At 40.2% G+C, this 19,305-nt stretch overlaps 2 protein-coding genes and 1 non-coding gene across 3 annotated transcripts in view; 2 read left to right on the top strand and 1 right to left on the bottom strand.

Moving 5' to 3' along the window:
• The first annotated feature begins 329 nt into the window (after positions 1 to 329).
• Positions 330 to 402, top strand: TRNAG-CCC (transfer RNA glycine (anticodon CCC)). The gene has a single exon. It is a non-coding gene; the product is annotated as a tRNA-Gly (tRNA).
• Positions 403 to 3,289: 2,887 nt separating this feature from the next.
• SYDE2 (synapse defective Rho GTPase homolog 2) overlaps positions 3,290 to 19,305 on the top strand; it is a 40,287-nt gene continuing 24,271 nt past the window's right edge. The window contains exons 1-2 of the mRNA XM_052637303.1: positions 3,290 to 4,775; positions 15,094 to 15,789. Coding sequence (XP_052493263.1) covers positions 3,290 to 4,775; positions 15,094 to 15,789 — 2,182 coding nt within the window. The remainder of the gene's footprint in view (positions 4,776 to 15,093; positions 15,790 to 19,305) is intronic.
• Positions 10,359 to 12,064, bottom strand: LOC128044891 (elongation factor 1-alpha 1-like). Its single transcript, XM_052637304.1, has one exon. The coding sequence runs from the start codon at positions 12,007 to 12,009 to the stop codon at positions 10,621 to 10,623; it is 1,389 nt and encodes a 462-aa protein (XP_052493264.1). The 5' UTR covers positions 12,010 to 12,064; the 3' UTR covers positions 10,359 to 10,620.

Raw genomic sequence — 19,305 nt, forward strand, 5'->3', positions numbered from 1 at the left:
TTCTAAAACATTATAAACTAAATACTAGAAAATACATATGTACTTAGCAAAGGCCTCTTTTGAATTACTTTGGTTGGGGGTAGGGCATAAGGTAAGGAATATTGCCAATTGCCAGATACGGCTAGTTATGAAAACATTAACATAAAAATTGTTATATTGATGACATGCCATCTTTGATTCCCAGGGCAATGATGATGTGGTCAGCTTTAGGCTGAAGTACTTTTTACTCAATTATTTATGGAACTGCATGGCAGACCAGAGGATCTCCATAAGGCAGTTTAGAGAGAGGGATCTGGGCAAATGACAAATTAAACTTGCCTTTGGGAACTTCCCTGATGGTCCAGTGGCTAAGACGCCACACTCCCAATTCAGAGGGCCCAGGTTCAATCCCTGGTCAGGGAACTAGATCCCACATGCCATCCCACATTCTGTAACTAAGTTTGCAGACCTCAACTGAAAATCCTGCATGCTGCAAGGAAGACTGCAGATCCCATGTGCCACAACTAAGACCCAGCAGAGCCAAATAAATAAACATTAAAAAAACAAAACAAAACAAAAAAACACTTGCCTTTGGTTCCAAGAATGGAAGATAGAGCAGCAAAGGGACAGAAACACACCCTAAATTGCCTGTTAAATAACCATACGATACCTAGATATTTCCCTTCTATCAATGTTAAACTTAGCCCTCTGCCTCAACCAGCCCTGCTCCCCTCCACCTTTTGCTAGACTGAGTTGGTATGACCCCATCTCTAGTTTGCCTCCCTGCCTTGCTAGAGCCCTGTGATCCTAGTTATTTTTTATCTTTTGTGATCGAGCTGACACATAGTTGCTAATTCATGAGGCATCAAAATAATTTCCAAGTCAGTGCGAAACAAGTACAAACACTAGAAAACACATGAAAATTATTAGAAACACATGAAAATTATTAGAAACACATGAATATTGAGCTAACTGGGGGAATGGGGTAGAAATTGTTAAAACACAAAAAGATTTTACACAATATAGCTGATGGTCATATCTTGTCACTATCAATTATATATAATGTAAGTTTTGTGGGTGCTATTTGTTTTGGAATTACATTTTTATAAACTTTCTACTGAAGTGTTAACATACATATAGAAAAGTGGGATTTGCATTTCTGAGCCACTAGAGTCACATAGCTGTGACTGCCTTCATTTCTGTTGTGACCCAAAATACATCCTAAAAATTGTGAACTTAAGTGATAGAACATTCTCGTTTACTTACACCGTCCAGCATCAGACTTAGTTCTGAGTAATGCTTAGAACATTGCACAACATTTTATACTAGCCAATGCTTTATAATTCTTGAACACAACAAGTTGACAAGTTGGATTAAAATTGAAGTTCAACCAAGACCTTTCAGGTTATATTTTTCTATTCATTTCAATACAGGTTTGAAACTTACAGTATTCTTAACAACTGTGTTAACTACAAAGAATAAAAAGATTTTGCAACCAAGAGTTGGAATGCAAACAATTTTTGAGATAGGGATCAAATTGTGTTTATAGACATCACTGGCAGCTTTACCATCAGTCATTTCCTGTGGGAATATTTCACTGGAACATAATTTTATGCCTTGATTATTCATTAAATAGCTTTGGTTCTATGAAATAAAAATAGGGTAGAACTATAAATAGTAACATATGTGAATTAAAGTATAACATTTCATTGTATTTTCCTAGATGAGAATTAAGATTATTTAATAAATTATGTTCTTACACATCACTGAAAGATTTTGAAACAACACCAATAGAGTATGGTCTAGTGGAGCGTTAGGCAATAGACTGGAAATTAAAGTCAGTTGTTTCCTTCAAATTAAAGTTGACATTAGTTTTAAAATATTAATTCTTCATATGCCATGTATGTTACACTCTATGAAGAATACAAAAGTCAATTATAAGTAGTTTCTGCCCTCAAGGAATTTATGAATTTTCTTGTACAGGAGACAGTGTACACTTTGTATACAAAAAATAACATACTATGAGTGAGTATGAACAAAGCACTATGGGAGAGTTTGGAGGAAGAGAGATTACATCCATGTGGAAGATCAGAGATGACTGCATGAAGAAGACAGCTAAGTGGAGTCTTAAGGATGGTTAAAATTTCTGCAAATAGAGATGCAGGTAAAATTATTCCAGGATGCAGAGACTAGGTAGACTAGGTTCTAAGGTAGTATAGATTAAACCACATCTAGAGGCTAGAGCCTTTGACTTGTAGAAAGAAAAAGGAACTTACATAGATAAATATCGTTGAACATAGGGTAAGTTAGAGCTAAATATTTATCGAATTATGCAAGCATTCATTTATTCAAAAGTATTTCTTGAGTATTTACTTGGTGCAAGTATTGTACTAGGAATTAGTAGTATATTTATGAGGTACTCAAAGGCCCTAACATATAAACGCTAAAAAGTTTAATCCTTAAATTATATTTATTTTTGTCAACCACAATGTCCACCGATCTGTGGCAACACAAGGTATTTTACAGCTGTTAAACAGAACATGGATTTTAATGCTTTTGAGACAGAGTTGGTATTTCCAAATAATATTGTTTCTAAATTTCAACCCAGTTGTTTCTCATCCCAGTTCTAATGAAAAGAAAGTGTTAGGTAGGGGATGGGGAGACTAGCGGCTCCTTTCTGCAAGTTTTGGTTTATGCCAGAATTAATTTTGTGTTAGCATGCATTAACTGAAAGACAAAGAAAAACAGCCTGTAAAGAGAGACACCAATGGTGATCTTTGGGACAAAAAGATTTTCCTAACTGAAAAGGAATCGCTGCAAATTTCCTTGAACTAGCCAGCTCCCTGTACAATTAAAATGATTCAGAATGTTTCTAGAACACACTGCACTGAGATACACCTGTACTCATACCTTGTCCGTCAAAACAATCTTTGTTTTCTCTCAAGCTAGGACTTGCATTAGACACGCCTCGTGCAACGGTGGCAATGGGGGGGTGGGATGGGGGGTGAAGGTGACCAAGTGGCAGCCTGGAGGGCACTTTCCCTTTCTCTGTCTCCCCAACCAGAATTCTGCAGCTTCCCGCTCAGACTCACCTTCCCGCTTCTTATTTTTCCCGCCTCGACTCTCACTGCACCCCTCTCCCAGCCCCCATGACGCGTTCACTTTCTTATCCGTCGGTCTTTGAGCTCTCACCCACCTCCCTCTCCGCCCTCCGCCTCGCCTCGCCTCGCGCAGCGCGGTGCGCCCACCTGGGGAACTCAGCGCTGCACCAGCAGCCCGCGCGCCCCTTCGCAGCCCGGAGCTGCGGGGCATGCGCTCTGAGGCGGCGCCGCCCTCCCCCACCCTTGCCGCGGCAGAGTTATGCCAAGTATGTGAGGAGCCCGAGAGGGCCAGCGTCGGTCATGGGGAGCCGCCGCCGCCGCCGCCGCCGCCTCCGCGAGCGCAGCTTTCTCGCGAGCGGGGCTCCGAGTTATCCCCGCACCGGGGGCGAGCCTGGCTGCTGAGGCGGAGGGGGATGACGGACCCTCTGAGGAAAACGTTGTCCAGGCTCCGGGGAAGACGGGGTCCCCACGCCACCGGGGGGCTCGGTCTCCGGGCGGCCGCAGCAGCCACCGTGGCGGCCTCTTCGGCTGCCGAGGGAGACGCAGGTAGTGCCCGGGACGCCCCCTCCGGCGAGCGCGCCAGCGGAGCTCGGCCGAACCTGGAGCGGCTCCCGCCGTCGCCTCAGGCGTGGGGTCCTGAGGCGGGGGTCCCGGGAGGGCAGCCGGAGAGGTCGGGGGCGCTCGGGCCTCCGCCGCGCGGCTGGAAGGAGGCCACCCCCCCGGGCCGCGGGCTCAGTCGTGCCTTTCTGTACGCCCCGCCGGGCTCCGAGGGCAGCGGAGAGGACGAGGAGGAAGACGCCGACTACTACGAGAACCTGCCGGGAGACTTCCAGCCTGCGTCCAAGCCTGAGGGGGCGGAGGCGGAGCTGTGGCCCCCGCCTCCCCTAGCCGTGGGCTCCTCCCCGGGGGCGGAGGGCGGCCGCCTGGAGACAGGCAGGCTGCAGACCCAGTTGCGAGAGGCCTATTATCTGCTGATCCAGGCCATGCACGACCTGCCCCCTGACTCCGGCGCGCGGCGGGGCGACCGGGGCTGGGCAGATCGCGGTTGCCCTGCGGGAGCCCGGGCTCCGGGCCAGCCGCCTTCCCCCTGCGGCGCGGCGGACCGCCGAGCCTGCCCCCGAGACTGGGAGCGCGGAGGCGGCGGCTGCCCTTGGCAGCAGGTGTCCCCGCCCCGGTCGCCTCCGGGGGAGTCGGGGGGAGGCCGCCCACGGACTCCTCGGATGCGGCTGTCCTGCAGCAGAAGTCTCGACAGCCTCCAGGTGGGTGCCAAAACGCCTCCCTTCCAGCGGTGGCTGAGCGACAGCTGGATCTGGTGCGGTACGCGCGGGGAGCCGGACCAGCCGCCGCCACGTGGAGGCGGGATGCACGGCTGGAGCAGAGGCAGCACCTGGGCCGCGGCGCCCTCGGGCCCCCGGCTTCCCAGATCCGAGGACCCTGGCCGCTCCACGGGAAGCCGCGGCCAAGGGGACGGCCAGGAGGGGCTCCCCTTCCTCAGGCCGCCCGCGGTGACAGTCAAGAAGCTGCAGAAGTGGATGTACAAAGGACGTCTGCTGTCCTTGGGAATGAAGGGTCGCGCCCGTAGGACACCTCCCGATAGCACGGGTGCTCAGGCAACCTCTCCAAATCTGGGCGCTTTGAAAATGCGGGAAAGCCAGGTCCTGTCGGTGCCTCCAGACCAAAGAATTACGCTGACAGGTAGGATGCCTTGCAATCAACATGCTAACTCTTTGAGCCTTAAAGTTTACCGAGCGGGCTTTGGTTTTAGAGCGAAGAAGAAGGTTATGGTTTTGCAGACAGGTACGTGCCCGTGCCAAAGTGAGTGTCATGTCAATGGCAGCCTAATACGATTTCCCGGTTACCCAGGATCATACGTTCTCTCGTTTTTTGCTTTTATTTATTTATTCTTTTTGACAGTGGCATGAGGAACTTGGGGATTTTGTCTTTTCTTCTCTAAGAACCAGTGTACCTACCTTCTCCTAAGCGCAACAGTGAGTAAAGGTTAAGTTCACCACATACTTTTTAGTGGATTTAAGAGTTGGGCGGTGCTGCCTTGATTTTTATTCTTTGTAGCTCTAGGCGAACTGTAGACTTTTGTGGAGTTTGTGAATTTGAATTTGATCCAAGTTAGACTTTATGGGCTTTTTAAGTCATTTTAGTCATTACACCTCCTCACTCTCCCCCACCCTAGGAGCGTTCGTGCACACACATATACAGAACCCAAACCCAAAGCCAAAGTAAACCGAAAAAATCTATCATAGTAAAAAAATTTTTTTAGTCGGGTAGGATTTCACTTGTTTCTTATCTTCATCTTTCTCTCTCCTCCCTAACCCCCAAACCTAGCTCTAGATAATCTTCTTATTGTGGAAAATGAAGAGCACTTGGATTTTAATCAAAAGAAAAGTATGTGTTATATACTTTTAAAGAAAGTGTGGACATTTAAAGTCATTTGTAAAAAGTATATTTGTCCTAATAATAGAATTTTGCTCCCTGTTTCATATGTGTGATTTTTAGTTTTCACTGAAGGTTTACATGATCAATTCTAGAAATCTCTGAAGTTGTAAATAACAAAAAATTCTCTTGTGAAAGAAGTACCTTCAAACTGAGCCAAAAACAACATGATCTTTTGGATTACACTCTTAAAGACTTTTAGTGAACATAATGACTTACATATTAGTAATAATTTTAAAAATATTAAATGCTGAAATGTAAAAGTATTCACAGTATTTGGCTGTTTCCCTGGTAAGAATTACAAATCCTACAGGGCTAGTTTTGTACACATTAACTTTTTTAACCAATAAACACAAAACTGAGGAGAAACAAAGTTCACAAAACTTTTTATTACACAATGAAGACAAGTCAAATGATTCACTTCAAGTGTATGCAAAACTAGAAAAGTTTTTCTGAATCTATGAAGTTTAACCCACACCTGTCAAAATTTTCCCTCAAACTTTTTCCATTCCATCTAAATAAAAAGATAGTAGAATGCAGATTTTTGTGAAGAGAGATGTACTTTATGCTGTTCATATTAAAGTATTCATTTCCAGTAGTAAAGTATTTGTAATCATTTATTATATTTTATTGCTTTATACCTTTACCTCCACTGATTTTGGTACAGTTAAATCTTTGTAAGACAGTTAACTTTTAGCAATAACAAAAATCTGTATAAAACTTAAGTAAAATATGTATTACCCTTTTGTTGCAAAGGTTAAACATTACTATCTGATGGCTTTTAATATTCTCAGCTGTTGTGGGAAAATTCAAGTTTTTTAAAAATAATAATAAATGAAGTAACTTTTAAGAATGAATTCACTGACTTTTTTCATTGAGAAACTAAGTAAATGAAATTAATTTAAAAATAAATGACATTAGAATTACTATGTGATTCTATATATAAATTAGATATTTACTGTGTATAAACTAGATATTTCACAAGAAATCTAAACAAAAGTTTAGGTAACCTCTGGTTTAAAAAAGTTACTCAGATGTTTCCTTTCAAATCATTAGTTAATCTTTTAGGAAAGATTAAAAATACTTTATGCAATGTTTATATATCTAGTATAGATTTGAAGAATTTAGTCTTTTTTAAAAAATTACTTTTTATGATGGTTAGTTCAATTTTCTAAAAACATTCTGGATATTTTAAAGGGTCTGCATATAATCTTTCTTACACCCCCATCCCCTCACCACCACGGCCCCCCCCCCCCCCCCCCCCCCCGCCCCAACGTGAAGGTATGACAGCTAATTATTGAACAGCAACAGCAAAAGAAAATAAGAGGTTAAGTACTTTGCCCAAGGTCACTTAAACTAGTATATGGTTTATGTATACTAGTATATAGGTCCAAACTATTATGTGGATTCAAACTCAAGTCTTTATAACTCCAAAATCCCTATTTATATAAGGTCAAAGTAACTTTATGGGCTTCCCCGATGTCTCAGTGATAAGAAATCTGCCTGCAGTTCAAGAAACCTGGATTACATCCCTGGGTCGGGAAGATCCCCTGGAGGAGGAAATGACACCCCCTCCTGTATTCTTGCCTGGAGAATTTCATGGGATCTCAGAGTCAGATGACTGAGTGACTGAGCACACACACAAGCAAAGGGACTCTAAATTTCCTTAGAGGTTTGATCTAATTAATTCTCTTAAATTGCTTGGATTGAGGAGATGGGAAATAAGTAACTTCCTCAAAGTAGCAAAAAAGTTGAGGGACTCCTAGAATAGAATCAATTGCTATATCCACTTTACACTTTTACCTTTAATTAGTTCAAATTGGTTACTTGGATTCTGTTTTTAATCATGTTTTCTAAAAAATTAACCAGGCAGTCCTGATGAAGCAGTACATTCTTGATTGTATAAAGATGTTAAATAGCCTAAAGGTTTCTATCACATTTTGCTATACAATATGATTTGTGATTTTTCAAAATACAGTTATAGTTAGAATTTATAACATGAAACGACTATATTGGGGGATAGAGATACCTAGTCTACATAGGTGTTTTGGAAGTTTTTGAGACCATATGACAAATGGAAGCCAAAGTGGTTTTCTGTTTTGATTTCTGGCTCCTATTAAGAATCATTAAAATTTTTGATATTACAATGCTGCCAGTGATTTGATGCAAAATGTAGTGTTCACAGATTGGCCAGTTTGTTACTAGTTGAGATGATTAATTGAGAAATCTAAAGTCATTCCATAGTAAATACTGTTAAGTTTCTGCAAGCTGTAAAAGGGAATTTAAATTTATTTACTGACTATACTTCATTATAAGTCTTTATAAATTTAATTAGCAGATAGTACTCAGAAATAAATGGAAAAGTTTATTTTCCAAGTTGAGCACCAAGTTGAGCTAGCTTGGCCTTACTGCTTTAAAAAACAATTAGCCTACTTTGACTCTACTCTTCTTGTTCCGTGATCTGTGAAAGAAGAAACATTAGGGCAGGTAACAGGTAGTATTAAATAGCTGGTATGATCTTGTGCATTATATCTTAAATTGAAGTTGACAATGCAGATTCCTACTAATTCTGTTTTCTGAAATATATGTAGCTCCATTTTTGTAACTTTATGAGTTATATTTTCTTTATGGATTTTTCCAATAAATTCTTTCATGCATTAGCCCTTTCAAGACTAGTAAAACTATGTAGGCAAGTAATTTTTGTCTGTCTTCTACATCTAAATCCTTCTGTTAGAAATTCTGCTGTCGTGGCCCCAGAAGCAAGCAGGTCCATGTTTTAGTTTCTGTTTTTTTGTTTTGGGAAGAGTGCCATAAAACATCAGAGTTGCTGGTGGCAGGAAAACACTGAGAATGACAAATTCAGCAGAAAACAGTGTTGTGTTGCTTTTTGAAAGTCCTACATTTCTAAATGGTCCTTAATGTTTTGAGAATCTCTATTGGTTGTTAAAATGAAGGTTTAATATGTATGAGGGTGGGACTTTGAGGTTCTACATTTTAACAAACTGCCAGTATAGATGTTATTTGGTATACATTTTTAGAATAGTAAGGCTCTGTAATTCTCAGTACCTCCAATCACCTATCTTGATATTTTGTTAAATGTTTTGAAAAAGCATTCTACTTTATTCTGGCACTTGATACTTATACTAACCCCTTTATTAGAGCAAAGCGCTTGACCTCTTTCTGCTTCAGTTTTTTTTTGTTTGTTTTTTGGCTGTGCTGGGTCTTTGCTGTTGTACTTGTGGTGAGCAGCCTTTTCATTGTGGTGGCTTCTCTTGTTGTGGAGCATGGACTCTAGGCTCACACGCTTCAGTAGTTGCAGCATGAGGGCTCAGTAGTTATGGCCCATTGTCTTAGTTGCTCCGGCATGTGGGATCTTCCCAGACCAGGGACTGAACCCATGTCCCCTCCATTGGCAGGTGAATTCTTAACCACTGCACCACCAGGGAAGTCCTTCTGCTTCAGTTTTGTAAGCATGAACTTATACTTACTACTTATCTATGACAAGTATAAGCAGCTCTCTCTGTGTTGGTCTTACCTTGCACCAATAAAAGTAAAAGATTTTAGAATCAGCAAGAGAGGAGGCCATATAATGTAATGGCTAGTAGAATAGAGATTTTGGGTTTCTGATCAAATCTACCACTTACCAGGCTTATGACTTTGGACAAGTTACTCAACCTTGCATAGCCCCAGTCTTCAGGCTGCTGTGAAGGTGAAAAAAGATAATCCGTTTGGTACCATACCTGGCACTTAGCTGTTACCAAGAGAAAGGCAAGCAAGCTTTGTGAAAATATTGCCTGTCCCAAGTCATTAAGATTCTGGCTGGATAGTGATCTGAAGTTGAGAAAGACAGCCTTAAGGAACACTGGGAATTGAACCAGAGGACACCACTTTAGGAACAATAAAAACTCTTAAGAAAAATGCTACATGCTAGCTTTGGGGATAGAAAAGTAGAGAAGGGAACTTTGAGACTGTTTTTAGTTCTCTGAAAGTAAGGAGGAGGCATAAGAGAGGAAAAGACGAAAAAGGCACAGAGGAAAAGATGAGTAGAATAAAGAAGTGCTTCTATAGTGGTGCCCTCTAGTTCAATTCCCAGTGTTTCTTAAAGCTATCTTTCTCAACTTCAGATCAATTGCAGATCACTCTCCAGCCAGAATTGCAAACTCCTAATTTATCCCATCTCTCCTTCCCCTTTGGTAATCAGAAGTTTGTGTCTGTGAGTCTGTTTTAGAAATAAAAGTTCACTTGTATCATTTAAAAATTGTTTTTAATTTAAAAATTTTTTATTTTTGGCTGTGCTGGGTCTTCGTTGCTGCAGGTGGGCTTTCTCGAGTTGCAGTGAGTGTGGGCTTCTCTTCATAAGCCTACATATGGACTTAGTTGCTCCAGGACATGTGGGATCTTCCTGGACCAGGGATTGAAACCATGTCCCCTGCATTGGCATGCAGATTCTTAACCACTCGACCACCAGGGAAGTCCCTGTATCATTTTTTTAGATTCCACGTATAAGTGGTAGCATATTATATTTGTTAGACTTATTTCACTTAGTATGATAATCTAAAGGTCCATCCATGTTGCCACAAGTGGCATTATTTCACTCTTTTTATGGCTAAGTAATATTCTATTGCATATGTATGCACTATATCTTCCCTATCCATTCGTCTGTCAATGGACACTTAGATTGCTTCCATATCTTGGCTATTGTAAATAGTGCTGCTATGAAAATGAAGCTGCATGTTTCTTTTTGAATTAGAGTTTTCGTCTTTTCTGGATACAGGTCCAGGACTGTTGTTAATTTTTTTTTTTTTTTTTCTCATTAAACTTTTTTTAATGGGTCTCAAATTCTGTGACAGATTTTTGGTCAAGTTGTTTTCATTAAAAAGTACTGATTTTAAAAACTAATAACTTAAACTGCCACACACAAAACATATGGTCCACAAAAACATTCTCCTTTCCTTCTGAAGGTTTTACGATGCATTGTTATCATTAACCAGTCTTTTACTATTAAACTTAAATGGCCAATTGAGACAAACAGTTCTGAGACCGTTCTTCCACCACTGATTAAGACTGGGGTGGCAGGTATTGGGGATAATATTCATTTAGCCTTCTGAGCTTTCTGGGCAGACTTGGTGACCTTGCCAGCTCCAGCTGCCTTCTTGTCCACTGCTTTGATGACACCCACAGCAACTGTCTGTCTCATGTCACGCACAGCAAAACGGCCCAGGGGAGGATAATCAGAAAAGCTCTCGACACACATAGGCTTGCCAGGAACCATATCAACGATGGCAGCGTCACCAGATTTCAAGAATTTAGGGCCATCTTCCAGCTTTTTCCCAGAACGACGATCAATCTTCTCCTTCAGCTCAGCAAACTTGCAAGCAATGTGAGCTGTGTGACAGTCCAGCACAGGTGCATATCCAGCACTGATCTGGCCTGGATGGTTCAAAATAATCACCTGAGCTGTGAAGCCAGCAGCTTCCATGGGTGGATCATTTTTGCTGTCACCAGCCACATTGCCACGACGGACATCTTTGACAGACACGTTCTTGACATTGAAGCCCACATTGTCCCCAGGAAGGGCTTCACTCAGTGCTTCATGGTGCATTTCTACAGACTTCACCTCAGTTGTTACATTGACTGGAGCAAAGGTTACCACCATGCCAGGTTTGAGAACACCAGTCTCCACACGACCCACAGGGACAGTACCAATACCACCAATTTTATAGACATCCTGGAGAGGCAAACGCAAGGGTTTGTCAGTTGGGCGAGTTGGTGGCAGGATGCAATCCAGAGCTTCAAGCAGGGTGGTTCCACTGGCATTGCCATCCTTACGGGTGACTTTCCATCCCTTGAACCATGGCATATTAGCACTTGGCTCCAGCACGTTGTCACCATTCCAGCCAGAAATTGGCACAAATGCTACTGTGTCGGGGTTGTAGCCAATTTTCTTAATGTAGGTGCTGACTTCCTTAACAATTTCCTCGTATCTCTTCTGGCTATAGGGTGGCTCAGTAGAATCCATTTTGTTAACGCCAACAATTAGTTGTTTCACACCCAGGGTGTAAGCCAGAAGGGCATGCTCACGGGTCTGCCCGTTCTTGGAGATACCGGCTTCAAATTCGCCAACACCAGCAGCAACAATCAGGACAGCACAGTCAGCCTGGGATGTGCCTGTAATCATGTTTTTGATGAAGTCTCTGTGTCCTGGGGCATCAATGATGGTAACATAGTACTTGCTGGTCTCAAATTTCCACAGGGAGATATCAATGGTAATACCACGCTCACGTTCAGCTTTCAGTTTGTCCAAGACCCAGGCATATTTGAAGGAGCCCTTTCCCATCTCGGCAGCCTCCTTCTCGAACTTTTCAATTGTTCTCTTGTCGATCCCGCCACATTTGTAGATCAGATGGCCAGTCGTGGTAGACTTCCCTGAATCTACGTGCCCAATGACAACGATGTTGATGTGGGTCTTCTCCTTTCCCATTTTGGCTTAGGTTTAACGGTGGTTTTCACGACACCTGTGTCCTGGCGGCAAACCCGTTGCGAAAAGCTGTTGTTAATTTTAAGTGTAAAGGAGACAGAACCAAACTCTTGAATCTTCAGGTTTCATTGATTAAAGTAAATTAAATTAATTCAAGATATTTATTGACTATCTATTAAATGTTTGCATATTAGATTCTGAGAGAGTGGAGGTGGGTATCCTTTGGTAGTAGTCCAGGTGTACTCATGTAGACTTTGTCATCGGTTTGAGTGCTGCCTCTTCCATTTACCAATAGGTGATCTCAGGCAAGTTACTTGACTTTTCTGAGTAGTACTATATAGTTTCAAAGTATTTTAAACATTACCTTACTTAGTCCTAGGAGCCACCCTATAAGGTTAATTGGGTTGATACTATCATCATGTTCAGAGAGGGTCACCTACTTCCCTACTTTTAGTAGCTGGCATGCTGTAGGGGAGACAGGTGAGAGCATGGTTTGTTGGCAAAGTAATATCTCTGCTTTTCAATATACTGTCTAGGTTGGTCATACCTTTCCTTCCACAGAGTAAGCGTCTTTTAATTTCATGGCTGCAATCACCACCTGCAGTGATTTTGGAGCCCCCCAAAATAAAGTCAGCCACTGTTTCCACTGTTTCCCCATCTATTTCCCATGGAGTGATGGGACCGGATGCCATGATCTTTGTTTTCTGAATGTTAAGCTTTAAGCCAACTTTTTCACTCTCCTCTTTTACTTTCGTCAAGAGGCCTTTTAGTTCCTCTGCACTTTCTGCCATAAGGGTGGTGTCATCTGCATATCTGAGGTTATTGATATTTCTCCCGGCAGTCTTGATTCCAGCTTGTGTTTCTTCCAGCCCAGCGTTTCTCATGATGTACTCTGCATATAAGTTAAAGACAGACTTAAGTTTGAATCCTAGGGCTAGCACCTTGACCATATTCCTCATATGTTTGAAGCTTATGGAACTAATTCAGCCTGTCTCAGGATTACTGTAGTGGGTTAAAGGAGGTTAAGGGCTTTCTTATTGCTTTATCTCTTGTTCCTGCCACATAATAGGCACTCAGTAAATATTTATTGAGTAAATAAATATCTGACATAGTAGGCATTCATGGGAGATTTCTTCCCTTCTAAGTCTGTTCCTCTCTTCTTGCCTCTGGAACTAATTGAACTTGAAGCCCAGTTTGTATTTAAGGCTTTGTTTTGTTTTTAAATTAATCTGCTTGATTAGGTAACATTTAGGGTTATAAAAAGGGCAAATTTACATTTTCAAATGATTTTTTTCAGTAGAAGGGAGGTTACTGAAAACCTTTATTATACATGAACCAAATTTTTTGGTTGTTGTTAAGTTCCTCAAAGTTTAATATGTTTTTATCACTCTCTGTTACTAGACTACTATATTTTACTTGCTGTAATACTAAAATGAATCAACCGTCTATGCACTCAAAGTAGCACAGACCATAGTTTACAAACCTGGCATGATCTTAAAATTAGAAATATGGTTTTGTTTTAATTATTTATGCATAGTAAATTAGCATCAGTTCAGTTCAGTTCAGTTCTGTTCAGTCACTCAGTCGTGTCCGATTCTTTGCGACCCCATGAATCGCAGCACTCCAGGCCTCCCTGTCCATCACCAACTCCCAGAGTTCTCTCAGACTCACGTCCATCGAGTCGGTGATACCATCCAGCCATCTCATCCTCGGTCGTCCCCTTCTCCTCCTGCCCCCAATCCCTCCCAGCATCAGAGTCTTTTCCAATGAATCAACTCTTCACATGAGGTGGCCAAAGTACTGGAGCTTCAGCTTTAGCATCATTCCTTCCAAAGATATCCCAGGGCTGATCTCCTTCAGAATGGACTGGTTGGATCTCCTTGCAGTCCAAGGGACTCTCAAGAGTCTTCTCCAACACCACAGTTCAAAAGCATCAATTCTTCGGCGCTCAGCCTTCTTCATAGTCCAACTCTCACATTCATACATGACCACAGGAAAAACCATAGCCTTGACTAGACGGACCTTAGTCGGCAAAGTAATATCTCTGCTTTTGAATATACTGTCCAGGTTGGTCATAACTTTTCTTCCAAGGAGTAAGTGTCTTTTAATTTCATGGCTGCAGTCACCATCTGCAGTGATTTTGGAGCCCCCAAAAATAAAGTCTGACACTGTTTCCACTATGGACAATATATATTTAATTTATTGACTATCACTGAAGCCGGCTTTATGTGACTTTTTGGAAGTGTAGAAATTTGCCCCTTTATATGTAATTAATGTTATACATTTTTAGAGTCTTATCCATTATATTAATACATGCACATATCTAAGTATTTGATGTTCTACATTGGGCTGTGAATTCCTTAAGGGCAGGGACCATTTTGTTCATTCTTGTATTCTTGCTACTTAAGCTTGTGCCTATCTGTAATATAGCTGTGTTGTGTTTATTGTGAGACAGGATACTTAGTCCTAATCAAGGGCCTTCTAGGGATTTTTAATTTTTATTTTTGCTCTAGATATTTAGAACTTAAACTCTGTATGAGTTTCTACTGCATTATGTGGTTAGAAAACAAATGTTATTTTGAAATTTCAATAATCAGTAAGATACTTAGTAATAAATGAGATACATTTATTTTGAAAGATTTATTCAATCTTTAGATTTATTTTTTAAAGATTTTATTAATCTTTCTGTGAAAAGGTAATAATATTACTTTGTAGTTTCTAAAGTTCTTGTAGTAGTGAGTTGAAAGTTACTCATATTAAAGGCATGCTGTGTACCAAGCATTCTATACAAGCTTTTTATAAAATATGTTTTGCTTAGCCCTATGATATTTATAAAGGTGGTTTCAAAGTTTGTTTATCGTTTTTCTTAAGAATTCTTACGGTACCTGATAACTAAATAATAGAAATCATGTTTAGTGGAAAATCCAAAGTTTTTCTTATTTAAGTTTAGTCTCTGAATGTGATTAATATTACACTTTTTTTCTTTTTATCTTTTTAAAAATAGTATTTTAATAACTGGTCTAAAGTGACATGTCTTTCTTGGTATGTGAGGTATTATATTCTATCTTCTTTTTTTCTTTGAAACAGATTTATTTGAAAATGTCTGTGAGTCTTCAATGAAGAGAAACGAACTTAAGGATCTGAAGGATAATATTGGCTTCAGGGGTCATAAGCCACTTAACAGCATCACTGTGTCAAAGAAACGCAATTGGCTATATCAAAGTACTCTGAGATCTTTTAATTTGGAAGAAGAAAATAGGAAATGCCAAGATATAAGTCATTTATCTGTTTCACCTATTTCTCTACCTAAACAGCAGCTGTCACAACCTTTTCTCAAATCATCTGAAGAATATTGTACGTATATGGTGTGTAATGCTACAAATTCTTCATTATCAAGAAACTGTTCATTAGACTTTAATGAGGAAAATGATGCAGATGATGAAGGAGAAATATGGTACAACCCCATTCCTGAGGATGATGACTTTGGTATTTCAAATGCCTTGAGTTTTGGTGAGACAGACTCTGCTGTTCTGAAGTTTCCTGATGTCAGTTTGAGAGTATTATCTGGCAGTAACCTAATGAAAGCAGAGCAGTACACTGAAGACTTGCTCTGCTCTTCTGAACACACAGGCGATGTTCAGACCGCACAGTCAAACGAGATAAATCCTGTAGATTCCATCTGTCCCACAGAGTTTGTGCAGCAGTACAAGCAAAGGCATAGACACAAGATGCAAGAACGTATAATTATAGAGGACAGTCCCATGTTGAAATCTCCTTTTTCAGGTAAAGATGATCGTATATCTGCCATTTCTTCTTTCATTTTCAATTCTTTGGCAGTATCTAAAACTAAGTATAGATGTTTATTGTAGCCTTGAACCTTTCCTTACAATGTGAGTGTATTTTCATGAAACTAAAACTCAAAAAGATTTATAAACACTTTTATGTACATGCTGGTTTAATTATTCCTATCACAGACTTGGTTTTGTAAGGGGTGCAGGAGCTGGAATCCTACACCAACTTTTAGTGTGTATGGTGTGGTTTAATAATGTCTGTCCATCGAGGCAGTAATCACCTTTCCCTTAGTTGAAAGAATGGAGTCACGGGGACTGGAAAAGATGTATTCTTTGTGTATGTCTTGTTTTGCTTCCTTCATGTATTCATTCATTCACACCTAGCCTGGCCACAGGTGAAAAATTCTGTGTTCAGTATACTAGTAGTCATTAGTTTTCACTTTTGTGCCTACATTTCCTCAGAAACAAAGGAAAAGAAGAAGAGAAAAAGAGACCAGAGGTGAAAGTAAATATTTTGCAAATAGGTGCTACAATAGATACGGAACCCAGAAAGGAAGTAACTGAATATATATTAGGTTGAACCATATGAAATTGACAATATTTAACAGCTTTTGACCTGAAAAAAACCTGATATTTCATATAGTTCAACCTAATGGTTTTATTCTTCTTTGATTTCTGTTGTGCTTCTTTTTAAATTTAGTCCCAGATGTAGTACCCAGAAAACAGAGCATAAGCACTTTTGAAGTGAAGTGAAATTCTCTCAGTCATGTCTGACTCTTTGAGACCCAGGGCAGAATCCTGGAGTGGGTAGCCTGTCCCTTCACCAGGGGATATTCCCAACCCAGGGACTGAACCCAGATCTCTCACATTGCATGCAGATTCTTTACCAGCTGAGCCACAAGGGAAGCCCAAGAATACTGGGTAGCCTATCCCTTCTCCAGTGGATCTTCCCAATCCAGGGATCATACCAGGGTCTCCTGCATTGCAGGCAGATTCTTTACCAACTGAGCTATAAGGGAAACCCTAAACACTTTTAGTTGCAATTATAAAGTGTTGTTTAGAAAGCAGTTCTATTTTATATCAAGGCATTTTAATTTAGAAAATTTCAAATGATAACAGAATATTCAACTATGTGGAGTGTAGCAGGTATTGTTAGTACTTGTCCATATACGTTAGGTGTTGTTATTTATTTAAATGGTGGCAGCCTACTTCCAAACATCATTATCTGCATTTCTACTTGGAGGACTCCTTCCAAAGTGTTAGGGAGTCTCCTGCAGGTCAGCCTGAGAGTGCCCTTCAACTCCTGATTGACAGGAGTTGGTGTAGGCCTACACCAGCTCTCTCCACCCTTGTTGGGATAATTCTACATTTTTTTCCCAGTTTTCTCATGAAATTAAGCTCTAGTTACCCTTAGTGGTAGCAGGCTTGATAATTCACCTTGAATTTTCTCCTGAATTTTCTCACTTTCTTGCTGATATCTTTTTACTTTACAAATAAACTACTTGCATTTGGATCCTTTTCTCAGGGATGTGAGGAGAAGGAGTAAATGTTACATTGATATGAAAAAAAAAAGTTAAAAAACAGTGTGAAGTATATGATGTTAATTTTGAAAGAAACAATAAAAAGCTATACTGGAAATGTTAATACCTGACTCCCCCACCCCCAACCCCCAGTGTTGGGATTAAAATTTTTTTGTGTGTGTGCATATCTAAGTGTAAACTGATTTTCCACAGTGACTGTGTGTTTCTTTTGTAATGTGGCTGTGAAGAGTAATAAATGGTATATAAAATAATAGTTTGAAACACAGGTTGAGATCCAGGTGGAGTGATGAGGAAAGCTTGCAGGAGAAGGGCAGACAGATCGTGATGGGTGTGGAATGGTGCAGAAAAGGCAAGAGGGCATTAAGTATAGGAGCAGTGTTAGAAAGTCAGTGTATGTCAAGTGAGATACACTTTAAGTTACTGTCTTTAAACTTTATTATTTTATGTTTGTCGCAAATTGTGAATCTGTTAAGAGGACAGACATTACCGAAAAAACAAAAACAACCACCCAAATTTGAAAGTACAGAAGGATGTGAATTATGTCTCCTTTCTTACTGTTATTCTTCTCTTAAGCTTACTGTTGTAACAAGTACATTACTATGTTGACCAGAGGAGATATTTAGACAATTTATTTATATAATCTTTTTTTGTTTTAATATGATCAGAAAGGTCGCTAAGTCGAGTCTGACTCTTGTGACCCCATGTACTGTAGCCTGCCAGGCTTCTCTGTTCATGGGATTCTCTAGGCAAGAATACTGGAGTGGGTTGCCATTTCCTTTTCCATGGGATCTTCCTGACCCAGGAATCATACGTGGCTCTCCTGCACTGCAGGCAGATTCTTTGCCAACTGAACTATGAGGGAAGCCCCATTCTTACATGTCGATGAATGTTATTGTTCCCCAATTTTTATAGTATTTAATTGGGTTGATGTGCCCTATTTGACTGGTTCCTTATTGTTAGATGTTAATAGAATGTTTCCACTACTACTGTGGTGATCTTTATCATGATCTGTTTTGCTTCATTAAGATTGATTACTATTAATAGTATCTTTACTTGGTCTTTACAGCTGGTAACTGTTATAGGTAATTTCTATATTGTATTTCCTAAAAAGTTTATAGTTTACAGGCAACTAACAATTGGTTAATTCAATTATTCAATAAACATTTAGTTCCTGCTATGTGCCATTTACTGTTCTAGGTGCTGAAGGGAATGTGCCAGTTTCAATTGATCCTAGTCTGGTTCATAAATTTATATTGAAAGATTTTTCCTTTTTTGCTTTCCCTAGAAAGTCCCATGAATGGAGGAGCCTGGTGCAGGCTACTGTCCATGGGGCCGCAAAGACATGACTGAGCGACTTCACTTTTCTTTTCTTTCTTTATAAGCTATAGCTAATCTGTGATTTGATTAGTATAATTGTGGTTTAATTTTAAGTGAATGTTGAACTTGATTTGTCATATTTCAGCTCTTGGATTTTATAAAAACAAAGCTTTTTTGTTTCAATAAATTCAGTCTTGCCTGCAGTAGAAATGTGTTTAAAAAAAAGTCTTTATATTAGATTTACTCTTTATTTAATAAAACCTAGAACAATTTTATATACTGGGTAGCTTCTTTAGGCCATGACAAAATAGATAGATGGTATGCTACAGCAAGACTCTGATTACTGTAGAATATTTTAGACCAGTAAACCAGTAGAATTGTACTACAGTTTACAGTATAAGAGAATGCTTTGTCTAGTTTATTAAACACTCCATTTCTTATTAGTTACGTACCAGAGAAGCCCAACAGGCATACTTAGAATAGTCCTTTCTCTATGAAGAAACTATTTTGTCAATAGGACACATAGAGAAGGATGGAGAGAGGACTATTTAGACTATTTTAATACTTTGAAGAAAGGTCATTTAATCTATTGATTTTTTGAAATGAATAAACACTTTTCTTATTTTAATTGTCAAATGTACTACATAGAG

This window comes from Budorcas taxicolor, chromosome 3 (genome assembly GCF_023091745.1).
Source record: "Budorcas taxicolor isolate Tak-1 chromosome 3, Takin1.1, whole genome shotgun sequence".
In the NCBI taxonomy this organism is placed as follows: Eukaryota; Metazoa; Chordata; class Mammalia; order Artiodactyla; family Bovidae; genus Budorcas; species Budorcas taxicolor.

Coding starts and splice junctions, on each gene's coding strand:
- LOC128044891 (XM_052637304.1), bottom strand. CDS start 12,009: ATGGGAAAGGAGAAGACCCACATCAACATCGTTGTCATTGGGCACGTA.